The sequence below is a fragment of the Ochlerotatus camptorhynchus genome, unplaced genomic scaffold (assembly GCF_037179485.1).
Source record: "Ochlerotatus camptorhynchus isolate MF236.1 unplaced genomic scaffold, CSIRO-AGI_Acam_v1.1 ptg000055l, whole genome shotgun sequence".
In the NCBI taxonomy this organism is placed as follows: domain Eukaryota; kingdom Metazoa; phylum Arthropoda; class Insecta; order Diptera; family Culicidae; genus Ochlerotatus; species Ochlerotatus camptorhynchus.
In genome coordinates this window covers 1,492,501-1,518,695 of record NW_027040545.1, presented here as the reverse complement: position 1 = coordinate 1,518,695, position 26,195 = coordinate 1,492,501, and the positions used below count along the sequence as shown (strand labels likewise).

At 41.1% G+C, this 26,195-nt stretch overlaps 1 protein-coding gene across 6 annotated transcripts in view; it reads right to left on the bottom strand.

Annotated features, from left to right (window-relative positions):
• Positions 1–26,195, bottom strand: part of norpA (no receptor potential A) — a 180,611-nt gene that overhangs the window by 11,886 nt on the left and 142,530 nt on the right. For 5 of the 6 annotated variants that reach the window (XR_010520313.1, XM_065239435.1, XM_065239433.1 and 2 more), the window contains 5 exons: positions 1,082–1,158; positions 863–1,022; positions 625–791; positions 253–557; positions 24–188 (listed from right to left, as the gene is read on the bottom strand). Coding sequence is in view for 5 of the 6 variants with exons in the window: in XM_065239435.1 (XP_065095507.1) it covers positions 24–188; positions 253–557; positions 625–791; positions 863–1,022; positions 1,082–1,158 (874 nt within the window). In the remaining variant the exon portion in view is untranslated. Of the gene's footprint in view, positions 1–23; positions 189–252; positions 558–624; positions 792–862; positions 1,023–1,081; positions 1,159–15,081; positions 15,162–26,195 lie in introns of all 6 variants that reach the window. The other variant, XM_065239434.1, reaches the window with a different exon arrangement.

Sequence of the window (26,195 nt, the reverse complement as noted above, 5' to 3'; positions counted from 1 at the left end):
CATTTGCGAAGTCATCTAATTACCGGAAAGTCGGGCAGTGGCTCCTTCAGAAGTAGATCACCGAGGATTTCATCACAGTATTTTGCTAGCTTATATTGCTGCGCTCGACAGCAGTGATTTTCGAACGAAAGGATCACAGGGTAGTCCGAGGTGACGAAGGCCGTATCACGAAGGGCGTAGATTACGTCCTGCGTTGAAGAATAAGGTTAAGTCTGACACTTTTACAAAGACGGATCGATGAAGATGACTCACCTTGAATAGGATATCTGAACACATGGCCATTCCGTGGGTGATGATTGGTTCTTCATCTTCGCCCTTGCCGTCCCAGCAGTCCAGCTCGACGCAGCGGCACCCTGCCAGCAGTGTCTGACGGTACATCTCGACGGAACTCTTGCCACCGAACTGGCGACCCGACAGGTACGTATTGTGGGATGAGTTGATGTAGTAGTGAGACAATGGTTGATCCATGTCCATGTAGATGTCCAACCGATCGAGGAATACTGGTGCATTTTCATCCGACATCAGATATCGAATCAGCCCGTCCTTGGAGAGGGTTTCTGCAGAAGATTGTCATGAAACGTAGGTTACACATTTTTACATCTACTGTAGTGGTCGAACACTTACTTGTATCCCGGGCCTTCTCGTCCTGCTCGTAGGTGTTGATGATTTCGAGCGCTCGCTTTTCGTCGTACAGTGGGTAGAGAATCTCGTTCAACCGAGGATCACGTTGCTTTTCGTTGAGGAAATTGATGAACTGTTCCATGTTGATGGTATCGCTCTTGCCCTGGGTGCTGTAAAAATATTCGAATCATCGTTGAATGGTTTTCCCCCCAACATACCTATATAGTACAAAGAAACTCACATCGACCGGAATAACTCTTCAATGTCGTTCCTGGGGCAGATCTTGTGGTACAGCTCGTAGAACTTTTCGAACGTAAAGTCCGGCCTCTCGATGGCATCGTTCTTTCCGCTGGGCAATCCGAGATCCGAGAGAATTTGATAGACTAACTTTTCCGTTTTACCTGTAATGTAATAATGAGTCTCTAATTATTGCTCCAACTATTGTTATTTTAGCACTCACCGGAAGCGAATGTTCTGGCTACGACTTTGACGGGAACCTTTCCACGGGGATCCACCAGGAAGCCCAATCGCATCCAACTGTGAATGATTGCAGGTAAGTGACAAGATAAAAGGATTAATTTCTTCGAACCTGGCTGTGAAATTCCTAATGAACGATATATTAATGAGATGAGGAAAAAAGCTCAACGAAGCACGAACTAATGAGGTGTCAATAACGATATAATCAATGCAATTAGTTCTAATTAGATGGGAAACTACGATAAGCGAAACAGAACAGCGAACATGCATCTCGATGAAGCTTTGGTGAACGATTTGTAGGGACCAGGGCTGAAAAAGCAACAGTTGGTCATGTGATCACGAGAGTTTTCGTTCTAATCGCTATATGACATGCAAATAGCTTCGGGGAGGTGCTTTTGGACAAAGCGTTGGATTGATTTTCGTTCACATCCATTTTGATTAAATTAGCGGTTCCAGTGTTATACTTACCGTCCGGGTTTAAATAGTTCTAATTGATGGATTGAACAACAACGTGGCACATTTTCATGCGTTAATCGTAATAGCAGCTTATTAATTAATTATGGTATGCATGACGAATTACGTTCCCGATTGTTATCTACCGTTGTTCGATAAACTTTCCTAGAAGCTAATTTTAGGCTATAACTCAGTCCCACCGTGTCTACAGAGGACGGGACAAGAATGTTTGCTAGAATCTAAAGCCCATTTTTGGAAGCGGTTGGCAACTGGAGCGGTCGAGAGCCACTGGCTGACAGTCATCTGGTTCTTAGGCATTATAGTTGTACGTTCATTTTCACATAAACACGTTTCACATAAATGGAATCCTCTCAGAAGTACAAATGAAATTTATGTGTCAAATGAATAGTATGTCTGGTCACACATGGCTTTCATGTGTACACATATTAACCCTCCGTTACTCGCGCCAACTTTTGTAATACGAGTACTCGCGCGTTGTACTTTGTACAACAGTGTGAGTTTTCCATTGCCATTTTGCAGCCGAGCTACCAATCGATATGAAACCAACGGGTATTCCTTAAAAAACTTGTTTTGATCTAAACAAGTTAAACTTTGATCACAGTTAACCCCCAAAAATGCGGATAATAGAGAAAATGTGAATGCAAACCGCGTAAACGGTGTCCGTACTGCGTGGGATGACTTAATTGGTTACAACATGGAAAATCTCGAGATCCTGACTAGATAGAAAGTTGCTGTTTTCGGCAAAGTTGTTTTAGAGATCATAACCTTTTCGCTGGTGGAGAGTATTTCAGAATTTTCTCACTGCGTAAAGCTAGAATACATGTGATATATGACCAGATAGAAAGTTACTGTCGTCGACAAAGTTGTTGATGAGATCAAAGCCTATTTCTTGGTGCACAATAGTTCAAAATTTTCTCAATACGCGGCGCTAGTATACACGTGAAATTCTCATATAAAATATCTCGAGATTCTGACCAGATAGAAAGTTACTGTCTTGGGCAAAGTTGTTCAGAAGGTCAAGGCCTTTTCGTTGATGGTCAGTAGTTCAGAGTTTTCTCACTTCGCGGCGTTAGTATCATGTAAAATTCTCTAGATCCTTACCAGATAAAAAGTTACTGTCTTCGGCAAAGTTTTTCAGGATGTCAAGATCTTTTTGTTGGTTGAGTAGTTCAGAAAATTCTCACTAGGTGGCGCTAGGTTATACGTGCAATTTTCGCATATACAATAGCACGAGATCCTGAGCAGATAGAAAGTTACTGTCTTGGGCAAACTTGTTCAGGGGGTCAAATATTTTTGGCTGGTGGAGGTAGTTTACAATTTTTCCACTAAGCGGCGCTAGTGTACACGTGAAATTCTCATATAAAATATCTCGAGATTCTGACCAGATAGAAAGTTACTGTCTTAGGCAAAGCTGTTCAGGAGATCATAGCCGTTTTGCTGGTTAACAGTAGTTCAGAATCTTCTCACTAGGTAGTGCTCGTATACATGTTAAGTTCTCGTATGTGATACATCACTAAATCCTGACAAGATAGAGAGTGAATGTATTTGGCAAAGTTGTTCAGGAAGTCAAGATCTTTTCGTTGGTGGACAGTTGTTCAGAATTTTCTCACTACTCGGTGCTAGTATACACATGCGATTCTCGCATATACAACAGCTCGAGATCCTGAGCAGATTGAAAGTTACTGTTTTCAGCAAAGTTGTTCAGGGGGCCAAGGCCTTTTGGCTGGTGGACAGAATTTTTTTTCCACATCATTGCGCTTGTATACATGTGCAATTCTCGCATTAGATATATTTCGAGACCTGCTAAACTGTCATCGGCAAAGTTGTCCAGGAGATCAAAACTTTTTCGTTGGTCAACAGTACCTAATTTTCTCACTACGCGGCGCTAGAATATACGTGATTTCTTTTACTGGTGAAGATTTACATGCAGATTTGTGGATACATAAATTGGGGTGAGTCGTTCCAGTGGTAACACGCATCTCAGATGAAAAACATTATCTTAAAAGATCAATATCGCTGAAACTTCCACCAAATTAATGTCTAGAGTCGCCCTTTCATTTTAGGCTAATTTCAAAATGATTTATCGAGGGGGCTACAAAATGGTGAGTTGACAACCTGGAAGGAGCGGAATACCTAGCCCTGGTCCTCACAAGTTCCTACTTCACGCCTCCTCGAGTCATATGATAACAAAAGACTACCAGCTGAAACATGGACACAGCTGGTTGGCGTAGCCTGGGCAATGTTGCCAGTCCGGCAATAGCAAAGTGAAGAGGTGCGACGCGAACACTGGCGCGGTAACCATAGTACGGTGATAGAGGAAATGCTTCACCAAACCTGAGCGTCTGCTCACCATGGAGGTGCGGCTCAAAACGGCGTCTGTTCTCCATGTTAGGAGCGGCTGATCACCGTCCTAGTGCCAGCGTGGGACTCTAAACAGAGCTGTGCACGATGGTCCCCCGGCGAGACAGGGGGTTGGGGCAGGCCCAACAAGCCGCCCTGGAAAAAAACAAAGTTGCAAATACCGAAGAAAGAAATACGGATCGGAACAATCGGCACAGACCTACGCGACGAAATAAGGACTACGATTGGAAACTCGGAACATGGAACTGCAAATCGCTCGGCTTCCCGGGTTGCGATAGGTTAATCTATGACGAACTTCAACCACGCAACTTCGAAGTCGTAGCACTGCAGGAACTTTGCTGGACGGGACAAAAGGTATGGAAAAGCGGGCATCGAGCGGCTACTTTCTACCAGAGCTGTGGCACCACCAACGAGCTGGGAACCGGCTTTGTAGTGCTGGGTAAGATGCACCAACGCGTGATTGGTTGGCAGCCGATCAACGCGAGGATGTGCAAGTTGAGGATTAAGGGCCGTTTCTTCAACTACAGCATCATCAACGTGCACTGCCCACACGAAGGGAGACCCGACGACGAGAAAGAAGCGTTCTATGCGCAGCTGGAGCAGGTGTACGACGGCTGTTCGCAACGGGACGTCAAAATCGTCATCGGCGACATGAACGCTCAGGTAGGACGGGAGGCAATGTATAGACCGGCAATCGGGCCAAACAGCCTGCATGCCGTATCGAACGACAACGGCCAACGATGCGTGAACTTTGCAGCCTCCCGGGGTATGGTAGTTCGAAGTACCTTTTTCCCCCGCAAGGATATCCACAAAGCCACCTGGAGATCACCTGACCAACACACAGAAAACCAAATCGATCACGTTCTAATCGACGGGAAATTCTTCTCCGACATTATCAACGTCCGCACGTACCGCAGTGCGAACATAGATTCGGACCACTACCTAGTTGCAGTATGCATGCGCTCAAAACTCTCGACGGTGCATAACACACGTCGAAGTCGAACGCCACGACCCAACATTGAGCAACTACGGGACACCGGAGTTGCCCAGGACTACGCGCAGCAGCTGGAAGTTGCACTACTCACGGAAGAGCAGCTTGGCGCAGCTTCTCTTGAAGATGGCTGGAGAGCCATCCGTTCAGCCATAGGTAGTACTGCTGTAGCGGCACTAGGTACTGCAATCCCGGACCGAAGAAATGACTGGTTTGACGGCGAATGCAAACTGTTAGTAGAGGAGAAGAATGCAGCACGGGCGAGAATGCTGCAACACCGCACGAGATTGAATGTGGAGCGATACAGACAAGCGCGGAACAGACAAAACTCGGTTTTCCGAAGGAAGAAGTGTCAGCAGGAAGACTGAGATCGCGAGGCGATGGAAAATCTGTACCGCGTAAACGACACACGGAAGTTCTACGAGAAGCTAAATAGTTCGCGCAAAGGCTACGTGCCGCAAGCCGATATGTGCAAGGACTTGGACGGTAACCTTCTCACGAACGAGTGTGAGGTGATTGAGAGGACGAGCACCTCAACGGTGAAGCAGCAGAAAACGAAGGTGGCACGGCAACAGACCTTGGAGCACGCGCAGAAAACGACAGGCTACCGGCCCCTGATCTTCAAGAAGTTGAGGAGGAGATCGGTCGGCTGAAGAACAACAAAGCAACTGGTGTAGATCAACTACCAAGTGAGCTATTGAAATACGGTGGTGAAGCACTGGCTAGAGCGCTGCACTGGGTAATTGCCAAGATTTGGGAGGAGGAGATCCCAAGCAGCACACTTCGATCGAAATAAGCTGCTGCAACTTGATTGTGACTGAAATAAGTGGCACACAAGTAACCACAGTTGTTCAGTGACATGTGTGCTGCTAGGGATATTACCGGAGGAGTGGATGGAAGGTGTCGTATGCCCAATCTACAAAAAGGGCGACAAGTTGGATTGCTGCAACTACCGCGCGATCACACTGCTGAGCGCCGCCTACAAGGTACTCTCCCAAATTCTATGCCGCCGTCTGTCACCATATGCAAGAGAGTTCGTGGGGCAATACCAGGCGGGATTCATGGGTGCCCGCGCTACCACGGACCAAATTTTCGCGATTCGGCAGGTTCTGCAGAAATGCCGCGAATACAACGTGCCCACACATCATTTGTTCATCGATTTCAAATCCGCATACGACACAATCGATCGAGATCAGCTATGGCAGATTATGCACGAGTACGGATTTCCGGATAAACTGACGCGATTGGTCAAGGCGACGATGGATCGAGTGACGTGCGTTGTTCGAGTATCGGGGACACTCTCGAGTCCCTTTGAATCTCGAAGGGGGTTACGGCAGGGTGATGGACTTTCGTGTCTGCTGTTCAACATCGCGTTAGAAGGTGTGATCAGAAGAGCTGGGATAGACACGAGTGGCACGATATTCAGGAAGTCCATCCAGCTCCTTGGTTTCGCCGATGAAATTGACATTATGGCACGGAACTTTGAGATGATGGCGGAAACGTACATCAGACTGAAGGCTGAAGCTAGACGGATTGGACTTGCCATCAACGCATCAAAGACAAAATATATGAAAGCAATAGGTTCTAGGGAAGACAATGTTAGCCTCCCACCCCGAGTTCAGATTGACGGTGACGAAATCGAGGTGGTCGATGAGTTCGTGTATTTGGGCTCACTGGTGACCGCCGAAAATGATACCAGCAGAGAAATTCAAAGACGCATTATGGCAGGGAATCGTGCCTACTTTGGACTCCGGAGGACGCTCCGGTCGAATAAAATTCGCCGCCGCACGAAGTTGACTGTCTACAAGACGCTGATTAGACCGGTGGTCCTTTACGGCCACGAGACCTGGACTATGCTCGTGGAGGACCAACGCGCCCTTGGTGTTTTCGAACGGAAGGTGTTGCGTACCATCTACGGTGGAGTGCAGATGGATGACGGAACGTGGAGGAGGCGAATGAACCACGAATTGCACCAGCTGCTGGGAGAACCATCCATCGTCCACATTGCAAAAATTGGGCGACTACGGTGGGCTGGGCACGTCGTAAGAATGCCGCACGACGACCCAGTGAAAATGGTTCTAGAAAGCGACCCAACAGGAACAAGAAGAAGAGGCGCGCAGCGGGCAAGGTGGATCGACCAAGTAGAAGGTGACCTGCGGACCCTTCGCAGACTACGAGGCTGGCGAACTGTGGCCATGGATCGAGTAGAGTGGAGACGACTTCTTCGGACAGCAGAGGACAACAAGGCCTTAGCCTGATTGGTAAGGTAAGTAAGAACAAAAAAAATCCCTGTATTTATGTTTGCACGGACAACGAAACTAACTCAGAGAGTGAGGCACTTTTGCTCAGTTGAATGGAGAAATTTATAAAACCGTACACTCCCGATCATAAGTTTAAGGACACCTCCTAAAAACGTCAAATTTTCGTTCTTTTTAGAACACTCGAAAGATTTTGAATGGAAATACGAAGAGGCAAATTGCTCAATATCATTTTCAAATTTTGTATACCAAAAGTTCACCCAAAGTAACAATATTTTTCAAAAGTTATTCTGAAGAATCATGATTGATTTCTTCAGAATTGACTTGAAAAAAATATTGAAATTAAAAGTAGTAGTAGAACCTTTATGCTATACCATTCATACCATTCAAATGACCTAAGGAGATCAAAAATTGGACGTAAAACGAGAGAGCTTTGAACAAAACACATTTGCATGTTCACCATCCGGAAGAACTTTGCCGCATGTACAACTTTGACGATGACAGTTACTTCCTGACCTTAAGCTATAGCATATAAAAATATTTTACATGCACACTAGCGCCACATACCGAAAATTTTCTGAACTATTTACTGTTCACCAGCAAAACAGCTTTGATCTCCTAAACAACTTTGCCGAAGACAGTAATTTTCTATTTGGCCAGGATCTCGAAAATTTTATACGTGGAAATTTTACGTGTACACTAGAGCCGCGTAATGAGAAAATTCTGAAACATTGTGCACCAAAAAATAAGCTTTAACCTCCTGAACAACTTTGTTCAAGACAATATCTTTCTATCTGGTCAGGATCTCGAGATATATCACAGGCGAAAATTTCACATTTCACTAGCGCTACGTAGTGAGAAAATTTTGAACAACTGTCCACGTGCAAAAATTTTGTGATCTCCTGAACAACTTTGCCGACGACAGTTATTTTCTATCTGGTCAAGAACTTGAGATATTTTGTCTGCGAGAATTTCACATGTATTCAAGCACCATGAAGTGAGAAAATTCTGAACTACTGTCCACCAGCCAAAAGACCTTGACCTCCTGAACAACTTTGTGGTAGACAGTAACTTTCTATCTGATCAGCCTCTCGAGATATAGCATATGCGAGAAGTGTACATGTATACTAACGCCACGTAGTGAGAAAATTCTGAACTACTGTTTACCAGCCAAAAATTCTTGACCCCCTAAACAAATTTGCCGAAAACAGGAACTTCCTAGCTGATCAAGATCTCGAGCTATTTAATAAACTAGAAATGCACATATATACTAGCGCCGCATAGTGAGAACATTCTGAACTATTGTTACTGAACAAAAAGATCTTGACTTCCTGAAAAACTTTGCCGAATACATTTACTTTCTATCTGGTCAGGATCTAGAGATATTTTATATGCAAGAGTTTCACCTGTATAGTAGCGCCGCAAAGTGAGAAAACTCTGAATTACTATCCATCTGCGAAAAAACCTTGACCTCCTGAACAACTATGCTGAAGACAGTACCTTTTTATCTGGTTGGGAACTCGAGATATTTTATATGAGAATTTCACGTGTATACTAGCGTCGCGTAGTGAGCAAATTCTAAACTATTGAGCACCAAGCAATAGGCTTTGACCTCCTGAAAAACTTTGTGAAAGACAGTAACTTTCTATCTGGTCAGGATCTCGAAATATATTACATGCGAGAATTTCACATGTATACTAGCGCTACGTTGTGAGAAAGTTCTGAACTACTGTCCGCCAGCGACAAGGCTATGAGCTCCTGAACAACTTTGTCGGATACAGTAACTTACTATCTGGTTAGGATCTGGATATATTCCATGTTGTAATCAATGAAGTCAAATCCCACGTAGTATGGTCACAGTTTACGCGGTTTCCATTTACATTTTCCCTATTATCCGCATTTTTAGGTGTTTACTGTAATCAAAGTTTAGCTTGTTTAGATCAAAAAAAGTTTTTTGAGGAATACTCGTTGGTTTCAGATCGATTGGTAACGCAGCAACAAAATGGCAATGGAAAACTCATGTGTGTCTAACAAAGTACAACAGCGCAAGTAACGGAGGGCTAGGTATGTGTGCGACACATATATATCATTTGTTGATCACATTGCAAAAATTCACGTGTGGGACACAAACAATCTTTGGAATTTTCTCAGTGTAGAATTCAACATTTTCATGATATTCTTGTTAAAACTAACAGAAAACTCTTCTCGCAATACCTTGGAATTCGCTTTGGAGAATTTCCACGGAATCCTTCTTAGAATTCCTTAGATTCCTTTGAAATTTTCCAAAGAATTTTCTAGTAAATTTCCTTAGAAATTCTTTTTACTTTTACTAATTTTTTAAAATTAATGTCAAAATGTGATTATTATGGTATTTTTCTCGGAATTTCCTTAAATTCTATTTATAATTCTCTTTAAATACTCATAAAAATTATCTCAGGTTTCTCATTAAAAATAACCGTTACCGAGAAATCCAGGGAAAAGCCGGGAATTCGGATTTACCGGGGAAAACCGGGAAAACTGGGAGAAAACCCAAATCGCATCGGAGAAAAGCATATATACTTAATAGACTGATGCAAATTTTGAAATTTTCGGTCCATAGTGATTAAATGGTTCAATATGATATGATTAGCCTCCCAAAATTTGAACTCGTTTGGTTAGAAACTGACTGTGCACAAACCATTTTAAATTTGCTTGGGAATTACTATGGAAAATACAAACTCTTCATTCTTTGCCTTCTATGCTTTGTTATATTTCTCTGAGAGAAAGTTCGATAGTCATTTTCGTAGGAAATTTTCTCAGCTACAACTTTGCATAATATCGTTTTTAAGTCAAACAACACATTCAATAGTTATTAATTATTTAAGAGATTGGTAATCTTATGACATGATAAAGCAGTTGCTTGGTTAGCAACACTGTATTGTAAGTAAATTTAATACAAGCATAGCCATCAAATTATTTTGTAAATCAATATGGTGAATTTTTAAAAAGGTATGAACAAAAAGTTTGCTGTTCCCATAGTAATACCCACAGAAACTATAAATGGTTTGTGCACAGTCAGTTTTTATTCAAATAAGTTAACATTTTAACACTTGAATTTAGTGGTCAACCAAGGGCGAGCCCAAAGGGTGGTTACTCTACACGCTTATATTGAACCAAATTTTTCTCAGTGTGTCTCACGTGTGCCACAGCTGTGCCAGCAGTGCCGAGAGTGCCAGTCATCGTACTGACTTTTTATTTGCTTGTGAATACCGGGGACCCCCACCAATCTGAACGACACTTTATCCATATTAACGGGGTTCATTTTTAATTTGCACTACTAGTAATCCTATCAGCATCAGAATTCCATGTTTCTGGTAGCCTTATTTGCTGTTTTGTTTTGATTTTTGCGTCCCGTTTCGCAATGTTCCATTTCGCTTTCCTCGATTCCATATGCTGAATGATGTTTTAGCTATTTTTAGTCTACACGGCGTGCAGATTACCGGGTTCAAAATAAAAAGGGTTCAGTTTAAAAACGGTCAGATTTTCGGTGGTCCACGGTAATGGCATGTTTGGCAACCCGTTTAGTTTGACAGTTCGAATGTTTTGTTTTCACCTTAAGAGGAAGAGGTGACAGTTGGCTTCTTACTCTTTAATTTCTATCTCTATCTCTATCTTACGCACATCAAATCAGCCAATCACGAGCTGGTTCACGTTTGACAGAAAAGTGGTTCATTTTTACCCCCGTATTGTCACCTCTTCTCTTATGTTTTCACACAACAAGCAGTGGAATCCAAACCAAAGCGATGATCCAGAGGCTGGACAAACTAAACCGACCGGAGAATCATCCCGAAAACTCGATACAGTTCCAAAACAAAGACAGCATCGAAGCGCATCTGATAGCATTTGAAATGTACACCCGCCGGGGAAAGCTGCTGATAATGTTGTGAAATCGCTGGAACTCTTTCGGGGATCGCAATCGGCTGCGCAGATCCGATGGCAAACTGGCATCGAACCGGCACAACGTGGATACACGATTTGAGGTGCCCAATGTCTTGTACCCAGTGTTGGAAAAGTTCGCGATATTTCACGAAGTTCACCAAGGGAAAAGTTCGCGAGTCATAGTGAGTTTTCATGAACTTTTCCATCACTGCTTGTACCTACTGAAGAATGCGACGAAAGTGTTCCGCTGCTAAAGGCTGACTTCGTCCGTGGTGTACTCAAGTACTGAAAAGTGATTCCACTTGCGTTTGTGTTGACCTAAGTTTTCTTTAACCACCACTAATGCGATATTGATCATAAGTGATTACCCTGATTTTGGTCTACATTGCGCGGAATGAATAACTGTTTTGGACAGACATTAGGATGTGCACTGTTCGGGATTCTTGTGGGGAATCCAACTAGGTTTTGAGGAATCAAGCGAAAATCCTAGGTTGCGTTTCAAAATGCATTAACATTGATTTGTTAACAACGATGATTTGTCACATGCGCTGAGCAGGCGCAGTGAAAGTACAGTGTTGCCAGTAACTTCAAAGATCATAAATGTTTCTTACCATGGGTGCCAAACTGTTTCAATTAGTGAGTCCATGTGGACCCAAATCTGATTTTGAACAACCCTTTGTGGCCACCCTGATATTGAATGCACGTCCATAGAGGATTTATCTCGCACAGCTTACTGTTACACTTTTCTGAAAGTTCTAGCTCCAGAATCTTAAACAATTTCTTCAATTTCTTCTCAGAATCTACCCCTTATATCCCGTTCACATTACAGCCTATATCACGTAATATATTTAGGCTGTCTTGCAATGAGCACTAATACATCTAGTTTTCACTGGAAATCTTATGTATGAGTGTTCATTGCAAGACAGCCTATATTACGTGATTCGGGTTCGAATCCCACCGGTGCCCTTAGATTTTTTCGCAAATTTTCTCACACGCACGTCTCTTGCCGATGATATGTGCTAACCTCTCAGTATCTTCTAACTGTCGCATATAACATAGGCTGTAATGTGAACAGGGTATTAAAAATATTTAAACTTCCCAAAGTACAGCACTTTCATGTAGTCCACTATGACCTGTTCGTAAATGGTTTGACTTTCCTTCCTTGAATGCAGATTTAAGCATTTTCATCGGAACTTTAATTATTAAGTCAAATAATCAAATATCACTACAGGTGGATAAATTCAGGTTTTGTTCTTCATTATCCCTTTATACCCCGTACAGACTATGGCCAATATCATGTTATATATGGCTGTCTTGCAATGAGCACTCATACGTAGGATTTCCAGTGAAAACTAGATGTATGAGTGCTCATTGCAAGACAGCCCATATTACATGATATAAGCCATAGTATGGGGTATTAAGCGGTTGTTACATGGCCACTGGATCGACCCAAATTTGAGTACAGTTTACTCATAAATCTCAAAAAGCGCAGGAACTCAGTGCTGAGTAAATTTTCTTGAGTTTTCCCAGATTTTCCAGGGAAAATTGAAAAAATTCAAAATTGGATTCACTCAGTTTATTTGGTACTACAAGTAAACTTTTCGTCATTTTCCGGCAGATATTTGAACTTTTCCACAAGAAAACAAAAGGAAAATTTACACTTTTTGCGATTTATGAGTAAACTAAAATACAATTTGGGTTGATCTCATTGGCCATGTAAAGTGTAAAATAAAAATTTCCACTGTGACGATCGATTAAAATTATTGCAGCCTACTTCGTTTTCAAATTTCTAAGGGGTTGTCCATTAATTATGTCACACATTTAGGGGGAGGGGGGTTTTGAAAACTGTGACGAGCCATACAAAAAAAAATTAAGGTTCCTACAAAAAATGTGACAAAGGGGGGGGGGGTTGAAAATGGGCCAAATTTACGTGACATAATTAATGGACCATCCCTAAAAAAAATGCGCTTGATTTGAGTTACACCTGCCGAAGCTGTGCTTCACTGTAACTGTCACAACAATGATCACAATCGCATCCTTCTGTTGCAGATCCAGAGTGTATTAGCATGTGAGAGAGAATAGATGTGTGTCAACATTTTTGAAACTTCCTGATGCAATTTTCAAGTTCAGTATTTTAGAGAATCCTTCACCAGAAAATGCAAATCTCATGCTTGCGAACAGTGCGATTTATTTTTATCGACAGTGATTAGCCAGCGACAATAACTCGCATGCGAAATTGGCTCAATTTACCGAGATCTCGCGCGCACAGTGTTTAGTTTGCTCGTGCGATGATTACTTGTGTCACCATTTGATACGCCTTCTTTGATATGCAGATGAAGGACTGGCTATACGTAGCAATAAAAGCTCAATGCATATCCATACAGCCAGCTGTACAGACGACGATATGCCTGTTGTCAAAAGAGGTCGTTTGAAGTAGTTATATCGTTAGATCGTTGATTGGCAAATTGGAGCGCGTGTGGCAATATGTACGTTGTTGCATCTCTCACGTCGTGCCATCGCTAAGTGATCCTAATTCGATTGCTTCTAGTGGGTAATGAAATTGAATTTCCAATTAAAATACTTTGTTTATTCTTACGGGGGCAACCGGTTTGGTGTCTATACTATTAAATAAAGTAAAAAAAAAATGGACTGTCAAATTCAATCGATCCAAATTCAAATGGAGCAGGATTTGATTGGATCTGACAGTTAAACATCGTGTTATCAAAAAGTGCCATGACATACCCAGGACCCATGTTACTTTGTTAACATAAGGAAAATGCATGTTAAAGTTCCTGAGTGGTTCGATTGAATGTCACTTGTCCCGGGACATAAAATTGATTCCTTTCGCATGGATATTCACACTCACACTCACACGGTTCGAACATCGCCATTTGGCCAAGTCTATTATGATCAGTAGCACGGCAGTAAAGTATAATTCAATCAAAAAGCATCCCTTTTTAGCATCAAAAGATACTCTCAGGCAATAAGGAAACCCCGTCCCCCTTTCTCGGGATCTTTGTATGTATGGATATGCTGGCAAAAAAAAACGGAAAGCAACCCTCCAACTCGTATGTGAGGGCGTAAGCGTGAGCTGGGAGGGGCAGGAGTCGATTATAATTCTATTTGTTGAGGGGGAAGTCCATTTGCTACACGTTGCTAGTGTCAATTGGATTAGGGTAAATGCACCACCGAGCTCCCTTTTCGGAACGGGTCAAGTGGATCAGACATTGTTTGCTCATGGAAAATTGAATCCTATCGTTTTCAATAATAGTGTAAGAAATAGGTACAAAGTAGTTGGTGGTAGTCTCAAATTGGGGATAACAAGATATTGTCCAGCATCCTCCCGTGGTGTAGTTAGCAAGTATAATTTAATTGAAAACATACACTCAAGTGAGTTGCTCTGCACGCGTTATTGTACTTGACCCAAGTAGACGTTCTCGGCACATAATGATGATCTACGATTGTAGCCGGTCATTTGTCATTCCCCTTTGTGACAAGTTTAGAACCATCACCGCCGGTCGCTCAGCAACGCAATGCAAGCACCTATACCTACTGCGATTGAGGGGTTTGAATTGCTGCAAGCATAGAGCTTTTTACCGCCCCATCACATCACAGTAGCCATGATTTAGCAATAACCGTCGCTGATGAGGGAAAAGAGAATGGTGCTGGAAATGTGGACATCAAAGGTGCGTGTTCTAGGAACCAATCGTCGGCGGGTGCGGGTGAAAGGTCATTGCTCACACATATGCTTTATGACGCGCGAAACAATCTGGACGGACGTGACTTGCGGATAACAACGCAGTTGAGGTTTACTGTAATGAGTGTGCGGCTCCCGATGGAAATCTGGCAATTTCTACATTCTTGGTCCGTGAATAATGATAATTTTCGTAAATTACTCTAGCAAACTACAAGGCTGGCAGCAATACTCAATCTACTCGGCAACTCCGACAAAAACAAACTGACACGTGTAGTTGAACTTACTGCTTCATGAGATTTGTCCTGACGCAGACGTTGTTCATCTTGTTATTGTGGGTACTTGCTCGGAGCCCTTCTTGCCACAGCTAGAACCCGAGAACACAGAAAAGGTTGATTATTTCACTGATTTTGAAGTCGGACATGACAAATGACAGTTATATTTCCGTCCCAAGAAAAAAGGTTGTTTACGTCAATCATAGTTTAGTAATCCTTCTTTTGTTTTGTACCGTGAAGCAAGCGGAACTTTTCCCGAGCATAATGGATTCCATAATGTGCGTTGAGTGGGTTTTATCGACCTTTGTTTGTAGCGTTTCACTTCGGTGTGTGGTACAGTTTCCGTCTGCTAATTGGACGTGTGATTGGCTTGATTTGTGCGAGCTTGTGACTTGTTCAATATACTTTTATATTTATTGAAGCCAGCTATTGTCAAGACCAATGGACCATTGAAGATGGCTGGTGAAAACCCACACTATTTTTCCACACATAATGTTCGGCAAATAACTCAACTTTTCCAATCTATTAATAATGTTTAACCACCCGCATCGAAATGCAAAACTATTTCACGTGCCGTTTCGGGCAATCATACTCGATGCACTTTTCCCTGTTCACGTCGTTCGTCAAAGTACAACGTACGCGCAGCACAGTGTGGGTGATTCCGCTCGGGGGAAAAATACCGAAAGGTTATTTATTACCCACTGTGAGTGATTCAACTGAAATTACTTCAAGGCCAGCTGCGCTACTTATGAAAATTCAACGCATGGCAAGACACGTGCATTTCAGCTGCACTTATGAATTCGTTATGTGAAAACGGGGAAATGCCACTAACTGATGTTCAATCGTTGTCAAATGTCATTTGTGACTCCCGTACAATAAAGGTGCATCAATAATAAACAAATTAATGTGAGAAAATTTCAACCAGCAAGCCTATTGTAAAACCGAGCATGCAGCACTGCGGCATGTTCAATTTGCCATTAAACGTGATAAATGATGTTTAACCGAGAATGGAACTGTAATCATTGTGGTGCTTCCTTTTTCGTCAGGGCTTGCTTCGTTGTTGCTGGCTGCTGCAACTGTCAATTACTCGTTTCGTAACCTCAAGTTTTGCTCATGAAATGTAATTTACTTCTATCACCCACATTATCAGAACCAGATGGCCGCAGCCGTGCACTATAAACGTAACAAAATAGTCTAGAGAAAAGTGGCATTGAGTCTCATATATTTCAAGCTTTATTTGTACCACTTAGCACATTTCAATCACGCTGGTGCTTATGCGCTACCTTCCCCGAATGTTATGGAAAACTTTTCCATTCTGTTGAAGGGGTTTCCCCTTCCTCAACTTTCTCAGCTTTAGATTGTCAAGCAAAATGCTACACGTTTGCCTGACGCTGGTGTTTTGTTTATAGTCACCATTTCGATAATGCCACGTGTAAAGCCACCTCCCCTAACTCACGTAATCACGTTCATTCGGAGCTTTTTTTTTGCCGTCGACGACATCGACGAACGAAGCTGATGAGCGGCTGCATCTCAACTCATGAACTATTTATCACTTCGTTTCCCGTAAGCCGCCTTCTCTGTTGTTGGTTGGCTTGTTTGTTGGGAACTGGCACACCGACACTCGGCACCGGCTTATTCCTTCGAACGACACAGGAGTCGATTTGAAATGGATTTGAAATTGAATAACAAGAGGAGCCGCCCCGCGTTGTTTGTCAATAGCCTATAAACTATTGAGATTCGAATTGTACATAGTGCAAAGTTGGCCTTGGAAAACAGTATCGACTGACTTTCACAGCTTGCTTGGTATTTTACACAGCAATCTTCCTCAGTGCAGAGCCCTAAGGGTGGTCACATCTGCCGAGGACGAAAATTGCATTTTCATAAATACGGTTCTCTGGAATCCGATAATACGAACAATCAATCTGGCTGAATGCACCTAAATTTACATAAATGGTTTATCAGATCTGTTGATGTCTGTTTGTAGAAGTGGTACTAGAAGATGTTACTTTTCACCACCTCAATTGTGTCGCAACAATTTCACTTGCAATAGAACAACTTCATTAGACATCTGGACAGTTGTAAGGCCGTGGTCAGGGTAGACGCGATTCGCGACGCGACGCGACCAATTCAAAAGAATCTTATTATTTATTATTATTCCTTGCGTGAATCGCATCGCGTGTCGCGTCTACTCTGGCCGCGGTCTAAGGCATATTTTTTGTTAAATTTTATAAAAATCGCACAAGATGAAATCCTGTCAATTTGTGTCGGAACTTAAGTTTATTTTCCCTCCGAAAGCACATCACCGAAAACAAGGTCAAATGCGATGGAAAAGTGTAATCCTGGAACTAATTTCAATGCACGCCGTCGTGACTTGTGATGGTTTCGGTGAAATTTCCAGTCGAAGATGACTGACAAACAAGCGACCGAAATGAAGTGTGAGCGCCATTCATCTACCACCCTACCCCCTACCCCTCCCGTGGTGTTTACATTTTTTTGCTCATCCGATCCGAAAAGGGATGTTCGAGCCCCAAAGTCAAGAGCAGGCGGGTGGTCCTCTCCTTGTGATTGGTTATAGCCATGGCTCGTTTTATATATAGAAATTTACATTTTTTGCCTTTCTCGTGCACAGAGGTGTACCGAAAGGCTATAATATCACTCGAAAAACACATTTTCGATCCTAGGCCCGAAAGGAGTCAAGTTTCATATTCCAATTGACTCTGCTCGACGAGATTGGAAAATGTTTGTGTGCGTGTTTGTAACTCACTCGATTTTCTCGGCGATGGCTGAACTCTATTGAATTTCATCTCCATCGGACATATAGTTTCGGAGATGTGAACGAAATTTTGCGATAAAACTGTTACTCACTGGTTTTGACGTAGGACTACCTCTGTGATTTTTATAATAATGGATCAGAAATATTTTTACGCATCTAAGACTTTATCAATTTTAAAAATGTCAATATTGAAAATTGCATGAATGTGCAATTGATGCCATGATAATTAGCTGTGAAAAGCGATTTCCCTAACACAGATTTCAAAGTTGAATTCCATCCGGTCTCACCAAACAGTGTTTATTGAATCACCGCGTGATGATGAGTGGTGGTGTTCTCCAGTAAACAACGAAAGGCTACCTGCAAGCAGCAAGCTGGAGCCCACATGAGCACCCATAGAAGGAGAAGAAGCCGCACCGATATTGATCGGAATTAGTAGCTATTCGTGAGTCGCTGTGGGCCATTTATGTCAAGCGCGTCATACTAAAGAGTAGGTCTGGGTTCAATCCCAGTCGAAGGGAAGTAAGCCGTTGTTCCCGGCCTATGTGTGTTGCGATATCCTACGGTGCCTTCCTGCACATTCGATTGTCGTCAATGGATGGCAATCGATGTCGGTTGGTGATTGGCACTATATTGCGGAACAGAGACCAACGGTAAATAAAGGAAAGAAAAATAATACTAGGGAGTATAATCAGAGAGAATCCCGCTCAAATTCCTATTCCTACTCAAAACACAAGCTTCTGCTGCAGTTAACAAATAAGATTTCTTACATAAGACCACGTAGTCGTACGTCACCATTGCGTACAACCCCATAGGGCTGTCCCTTGTAGTTTTTCTCGGTGATTACAGAACCAATTTGAATACAACTGGTTGCAATATTGTTTGTTCCACTAAATTAATACGATCGTACATTTTGTTGCAGGCATAGGGTTTTTGATCTAATTTTCGTCCTACTAAGCACAACCCGCACTTAACCTCTATTTTTTGAACGGATATGAACCCAACAATGAAGAGATTATACAATAGATCACTTCCAAATTTATTTACCTTTCTATACGTACCATTGGATTTGATAAAGAGTCACAAATTTTTGAGATATTGTTAGAAATCTAACACTGCTTCTTGATTCCAAATTCGTTCTACGAGTTTTAATTCCGTCATATAACGCAGGAAACGCCTTTGATTTTTCTAGGTTTTTGTTCGGTCTACGAATGAACGCAGAAAAAATGGATTTGCTGGGAGTGTTTTTTGTTTGTTTTGCGAATTTTTTTTTTTACCTTTTGGTTTGTTTTTTCCGTTGATCTTGTTTTCCGTGCTGAGCACCAATGCTTCCGACGTGCCAGAAGGCAGCTCCCACACCTGGACCCTACCTATCGACCCATCAACTCATGAACCGGGGACCAACGGCTTTACTTCCCATCCGAAGGAAGGCGTGATCAGAGATGTTATGCCTCAGAACATCCCGGCGGCGCCGACTAGGATTGAACCCAGGCCTGCTAGGCAGAGAGGTAATCACGCTTACCACTACACCACCGGCGCCGTTAAAAAAAAATGGATTTGCTCGGAGTGTTTTTGTTTGTTTTGCGAACAATGAGTGTAAATATTTGTTGCTTACATTCTCGATCATAAGTTTGGGGTTACCCTTTAAAAAACATCCACAGATCGCAGCAGGCCGCGCTTGAAAGCTGACATGTTTTTCTTTTGCTGCGTATTTTTCGTCAGCGAATTAAACATTTGTTGCTTTAAATTTGTAAATTTGTGTGCAGAAATTAAGTTTCAAGTGTTCGTGAAGTATCATTTAGCGATATATCGTGTTTTGTCTGTGTTTGCCTTGAGTGACTCGGTTGACCTTGAATCTAACCTCCAAAATATACGATGCAGTTTCAGTTCCATTGTTCGGTGTCGGTTTCCATTGTCTCCCGCGAGTCCGGTTCTTTCGGCGTGTAGTTCTATTGAGAGATCGGTCCGGTTAGTGAATTAGCCCGGGAGCGTGTTGATAATGTGTCCGTCGTGAATCAGCAAGGTTTCCGCTTGCAAAAGTGCTCGGCTGCTGGTCTCTTGCCGATGTCGGAGATTGCGAGCAATATGAAAGATGGCTCGCTGGATACGCCCAAGACATTTGGTGGTCGTGAACTGTTCCTGGGGAAAGCACTAGACGCGAACCTCCTCCCAGATGACCATGGCAATGCAAGACAATTGTGTTCGTTGAAGGAAGTATTACGACAAAGGTGCATCACGAAATGAGATGCAAAGCTTAGAGAAAATCAAAATTACGGAACAAAGAGGATTGGAAGATCAAACTAACATGGTGAGACCAGTCCAAATACATTTTACAATTAAAAAAAAACATAAACTAAATACGTGCCAGGTTTGGAAAGAATATTTTCGAACCTGGAAGCGTGTATGTAATACCAATATCCAATGATAACGGGGATGCATACATGCGGGGCTTATTTTAGGTAAGTGAAAGTAACCTCGCAATGGGCGTGACTCTCCAGACATTCTGAAATGGGTTGCTGGATCTGCAATAAAGCTATCACCTTCTAACTCCCGGACTAAAGCTGTCTACAATGACCGTTAATGCGACATTGTAGAGAGAGTTCTTCCATAATAACACTGCCGGCCAGTGGGGGTTGGAGGGAATACACACACACCTTTTAAAAAACATCCACATTATTTTTACTCATATCTCTGCCATTTTACAACCGATGTTAGATATTTATAGGTAATTTGAAAGGTATTGACTGAAATTTAGTTCGCAGGCAACTGGTTTAATATATTTTACAATTCTTGTATACTCACAAAGTTAAAACATTTTCCAAAATTCACACAGTTAGTTTATTCATGACTGATTTTCTCAGAATTGGGCCGGCCAAATTAGGAAATGAAAGTGGAAGTAGAACCTTTATTATACACCCATCGAGATTCGTTTGTAAAAGGTTGGTGGACAATTTTAGAATATGCTTTATTTCTACAAAATAGCTATTCAAATCATCGATCTAAACTTTGGGATCAGTTGGATTCTGTGTGCCTCACATGGTGATATCAATAGCTTTGCACTTCATAGTTAAATGTTCTACAATACTCTAATTTATTGACTTCTACTTTACTGACTCTAAAAATGAATCGACAAACACATAAACAAGGCTGCCAGAGGGCAGAGCTTACACGTGCCTTTTTCTAATGGGTCTGATTTGGAATTCGATCCTGGACTGTTGGCTGGTTGATAAGAATGTTTTCGATGTTCACCTGGCAGATCAAGCAATTCACATCGCATTTAAATGCAAAAGTGATTTTCGAAATAAATGTGATTGTGCATTTGCAAATCAAGTGCTTAAACATTTCGATCAGACGTGTGGACTTTCCTGAGTTGGCAAAACAGTATTTAGTGTAACATTCAGGTATGTACCGGTACCCCTCCGACAGGCATCAGAATATAAAATGAAGCTATTTAATCTCATATGAGAAAGGCAATGGCCAGCGGTAGGTGGATTAATCAAGTTTTTTTTCCTCCTGTGTTATGTTTTGTCCTCGTTTGCACTTTTCTCTCACTGACTGACGACTAAGCGAACCGACCAACCGACGAGCGTGTCATGGCCATTTAGGCTCTAAAACGATTGGATTTCACATCGCACAGGATTAGTTGGATCAGCTATCGGCTGTTGATGAGGTGGATAAATTGGTTTTCGAGCAAATTCAACTTAGTTTATACTACGATCAGACTATAGCTGATACTGCGTAAGATCAGCTGTCTTGCAAGGAGCTATCATTCATCATTTTTTTTTACTGGAAATCACATGTATGACTTTTGCTATCAAAGTAGCCTATATTAGGTAATATCAACTATAGTCTGAACCTGTGTGAACATAGTACTAAGTAATAATAGTTACAGGGATGTAATCACGATTTTACGAACATTCTGAGCGCTTTCAATTCAAAATTTATTTATTTAGTCAAACTCGTCAAAGGCAGCAAAGCAAGAAACAATAAGGTACTACTTTCCATCATGAAATCTGACGAATTTCTGAGAAAAAATTTCTACATTGTATTCTTGGTAGTAATGGCGATGTTTGTGTAGAAATAATATGTGCACTTTGACAACATTATTGATACTTTTAATAAAAAGTGAATTTCGCCACGCATCCTCAAGTCGCTTTTCCACCAGCCCATACGATTGAAGGCGGTGAAGCACTCCATTCTGGAACGTTCCACCACAGACGAACAGACATAACTCTCGCATGTTCATCGATCACGCATTTAACGGTATTAGTTAGTTTACTCAATTCCCTTGCATTTGACGTCTACACACTATCGCCATCTGTTGAGCGTACTGCCCGTCACAGTGTACTCAACAGATGGCGGTAGTATTTTCCCGACGATGTTTCACAGAGAAAAATATTCAATGTGTTATATCTGTTTGTCTGTGGTTCCGCCAAAAAGCGGAGAAGGTCTGAACGAACGACTATCGCTTTGCACTAGAAGTTGAAGCTTTTTTCTTCCGTCATAATTTTCTACGAGGCACATCATTTCCTAGGAAAAGTCAAAGTGGAGGCGCTCGTTTGTCATGGATGGGTGAGTAATAACTAAATTTCCGTCTCCGATCGTCGCCATATTGCAGGGATATGGAGGTGATGATGGAGACACTTTCGCAACAACTCCGACTGACTGACTGACTGACTGACTGACTGACTGGTGATGGGTTGTTTTTTCCGTAGGATGAGTGATGATGTCTCGTGTATGTTTTAATGTCGTTGAATTGCTGTGTTTGCTGTTAAACATGGACGGCGAAGATGACGCCGATGACGTGGGCATGAACAAAACAAATGGAGACAAACGCCGTTAAAGTACGATGCAATGAAATTAAAAAAAAGAAATTCGCGTCAATTGACGTCAGCTACCGCAAAACCAGCGTTGTTAAATCTTTGAACTTTGTTTTTGGAAAATTTACAGTGCGTCATTTCCGATCCACCATGGTGTATACTGTTATCTTCTTACGAAGTAAAATCTTTTCGTCAACGACGATTTAAAAACAATTCATTCAATCTCGGAACTTGTTTCGTTTAAAAGCTACATTTCGTTTAAAAGCTAGAATCAATTCCTGATCGATGAGTGTAGGAGAGATGGTAGTAAAATGCATTTATTTTTAAAAGTAACGTATGGTGCGTTTTGTGTTTGGCCCCCGTTTTTTTGCTTTCTTTGACGTAGGACTACGTCTGTGATTTCTATATGCGGGTACACTTTGAAAAAAAAAACCGAAAATGGAACATGTAACGAAATAATGAAAGGTTTTGAACGTTAATAACTCAGTTGCCTCTAGACCAATTTCAATAATTTTATTACCAATCGACCAGAAATATTTCTACGCTTCGATAGCAGTGCTTTTGATTGTTGATATTCGCTTGAAAAAGTGGTAAATGTCAAGCGCGTCGAAATAACTAACAAATCAACCTGTATACATGTATATGCTGCTTCCCCAACACAGTCATTAGAGAATCGTTTCTAGACGAAACATATCGATGTAGCATTGCTGCTTCCCCAACACTGTCATCAGACAGTTGTTAGTAGACGAAACAACTCAAAGTGGCATTCGCCTCCGATCTTCGGGCGTGTGCGAATAGGGAGGATGCAATTGCGTAACATTTTGCACACCCATCGCCATATTCAGAACCACACGCCCCCAACCGCCACACAAAATGCTCTCCAGAGCTGTAATCTTGTAACCAAACTTGGAATCGACTTTCTGTTTCGCTAGTAACTCGACGGCAAACACATTCATTCATACGTTTGTTGTTCTGGATGATAGATGAGCATAGCAGAAATAGTGCGAAATAGGTTAGTGAAGTCATGATCATCAAAAGAGGAAATCGACGAAGAGAATTGACTTTCATCCCTCTGTGTCTAAGCCCCTTAATTCAGTCGTCGTCATAGCAATGAAAACTAGCATCGCGCCGGTTTTGGTTCTTGTGTTACATTTGCTGGTTGCAATTTTCCAAGGACCACCAGAAAACATGAAATTACACTATTTTCTAGGGATGCCTAAAAGTTCAATTATTCGATTAACGATTAATCGTGAAGATTTTTCCAGCTATTCGATTAAATATTTATCGAATTTTCATTTATTCAAGCTCGTAACCGACAGTCCTTCTTAGTTCTACTCGTTTGATTTAGCGCAGTAGAGAATATAAATAAAAGTATTAATTTATCTGAACAGGCATGGAGAAGAATCATGACGTGAAACAGGATCATAAATTCGAAAAAAAGTGTTAAGCGTCTTTCTGCTAAAGGCTAAGATTGACCAACTTGTTGAGAGAAGGAGTTAGACAAAAAACTAATAAGGGGAGGAGCCTTAGCTGGGTGGACACTGATATTCTGCGGCCTTCTAACCTGTAGCAGACACCAGTTCAAGTTAGGATTGGGCGATCTTCAGAGAATATATTTGGCTCTAAAATCAATCCACTGTTTAAATCGGTACCAAAGAATCAATGGTTTTTAGATCGATCTTATGGTTTTTTTTTAATTTTAATTGATCTTTCTGACGTAATAATATTTCCAAGTGTTTAGTTTGCTATCCTCACTTTCACTCTAGCCAAAAATGTAGGTTTGTAACAATCCTCACTTTTGGACCATCAATACTCTTGCATATAGAATGGACTATACGCTTGTTTATGTTGGTACCCCATGATATTCTTTCCTTTATAATATTCAATTGAGTAAAAAATGAGTTATAAGAACAGGAGGGAGGTAGCGAAAACCTTCAAATGTTGCTGTATTCGTAAATATCGGAAACGCAAATAGTGACGTCATTGTAGGAAGCGGTGCTGATGTTGACGTTATGTTTGTTAAATATACCACGCAGTCTGGGGTAAGAGTAAATCGTTTCTTCGATGTCAATACAATAACAAAATTTAACACCTATTTTTTAAGATCGAAAGAATAGATCGATTTTTTCGATCTTTTCATGGACCAAGAATCGATCCGAAAAATCGGAAATCGGTATGAAAAAGATCGATCTTCCAAAGATCGATCCGAGATCGCGCAATCCTAATTCAACCCCTGTCCAGCTGCAAACGGGTCGAGACTCTTGCGAGTGCCCAATCATTGAACCGAAGAATATGGAATTATCCGGTCCGATTTCCTGATTCAGCTGCCTGGATCACGTCATCATCATTTTCCAAAGGCTTTACTACCATCGGCCCTTTTCAGGGCCACCAAGATTTTGCAAAAGAGTTAAATTTTTGAACATGTCCCAACTTAAATTTATATCAAAAGGTTCTTTTCAGGGAAATCATAGTCATACTAAAGAGTACAAACAGAGAGAACCCCGCTTAAATTCGTATTGCTGCACAAAACACAAGCTCCTGCTGCAGGTAACAAATAACATTTATTATATAAGACCACGTAGTCCTACGTCACCATTGCGTAATTCCCCATAGGGCTGTACCTTGTAGTTTTTGGCGTAGGATTACATCTTTTGGCAACATATAGGGGGTGCAATTTCAAAATACGAAAATCGTCCCCGTTACGAAAAGTGGTCAGGTTTTGACCACTTATAACTCGGTCAATAGTGGATGGATTTTAATTTTAAACAAGCCAATCGATTGGACATTTTCCTCCGAATCTGCTAAAATAAACACTTTATCAATTTTCAATAGGTCACTATTGAAGATTACTCAAATGTCCAGCTGTTGCAATGGTGTTCAAAATTATCATCGATTGCCTGCAAAAAGTGATTTCCTTGACACAGTCGCCGAATATTAATACCGAGCACGTAATCCTACGTCAAATCGACGGTCGTGTCTTGGATACATCCTCTTACTTTTTTTATTGTTTGTTAAATAAAAAAATGAATAAAAAATGAATAAAAGATTAGAATCAAAAAAATATAAAAAAAATAATAAAAATAAATCAAAATAAATAAATAAATAAATGAATAAATACAAATGAATAAATATATCAATAAAAACAAATGAATATAAAAATAAAAAAAAAATAAATGGAAATGTATAAAAAATAAAACTTGATTGATAAATAAATAAAAATAAATAAATATATGAATTAAAATAAATAAATAAAAAAATAAATAAACATAAATATATAAATAAAAATCAATAAATTAATTAATAAAAATTGATAAATGAAATAAATAAATAAATAAATAAAAATGAATAATTTAAAATAAATCAAAATACATAAATAAATAAATAAAAATTAATAAAGAATTAAATAAAAGCAAATAAATAAAAATAAGTAAATAAATATATTAAGAACAATAAATAAATAAAAATAAATAAATAAAAATAAATCAGTGAAAATAGGTAAATAACAATAAATAAGGGCAAAAAAAATTTAAAAAAGA